This window comes from Alligator sinensis, unplaced genomic scaffold (assembly GCF_000455745.1).
Source record: "Alligator sinensis unplaced genomic scaffold, ASM45574v1 scaffold386_1, whole genome shotgun sequence".
Taxonomy (NCBI): Eukaryota; Metazoa; Chordata; order Crocodylia; family Alligatoridae; genus Alligator; species Alligator sinensis.
The window spans coordinates 376,999-377,663 of NW_005841996.1; the positions used below are offsets into that span (position 1 = coordinate 376,999).

The 665-nt window shown below is 40.9% G+C and overlaps 1 protein-coding gene across 1 annotated transcript in view; it reads left to right on the top strand.

The window, feature by feature from the left end:
• The first annotated feature begins 486 nt into the window (after nt 1-486).
• Nucleotides 487-665, top strand: part of LOC102384022 (dynein heavy chain 5, axonemal-like) — a 303,673-nt gene continuing 303,494 nt past the window's right edge. Inside the window, exon 1 of the mRNA XM_025201485.1 lies at nt 487-634. Within this exon, the coding sequence (XP_025057270.1) occupies nt 487-634 (148 nt within the window). The remainder of the gene's footprint in view (nt 635-665) is intronic.

Here is a 665-nt window from a genome sequence, read left to right on the forward strand (position 1 = left end):
CCTGCTGAGAGTGAGCAAGTCATTCTCCCAGCACCCAGTGTCCAAGACTTCTAGGATCTACAACTGTGCTTGTAGTAGGAGCTTTTTTCCTCCCTTCTCACAGAAAGGGTGAGTTTCTAACTCTGATAATTGAAATTGTGAGCAAAAATAATGACACAAGTCAGAAATAAACACTCTCAGGATAGTTGTTCATATTAATAGGCAGGTAGAGAACAGCTTACTGTTTCAGTAGCAGATTATGGCTAGCTTGGATCTAAGTCTCAATTTTAATTGAGTTCCCACAGAACTTTTTATGGGAAACCAATTTGTTGTTTTGCTTACTGCTAATCAAAAGCTCTCTGAACTATAGGGTTGGATGTTATCAAGCAAAAAGACTTGCAGTAAGTGTTCAGCATCTTTTAGTGTTATAAAGGGCAATTTACATACCAACCATTCAACTGCCAATCGTTTTCTGTTTCATTGTCTTAGATTACTTTGTTGCTGCAGATGGAGGAGACTGGGGGAGCTAGTGGGCTTAGCTCCCTGACCCCCCACTCTGTACAAGGAGAAGTAGTACCAGAGGCAAAAGGGACCCTAGCTCCCTCCAAACCAGACACTGAACTTCTCTGTCCACCTCTCATCACTCTAAATAAAGGTAAGGAAAAATGTTTGAACTTAATACTATG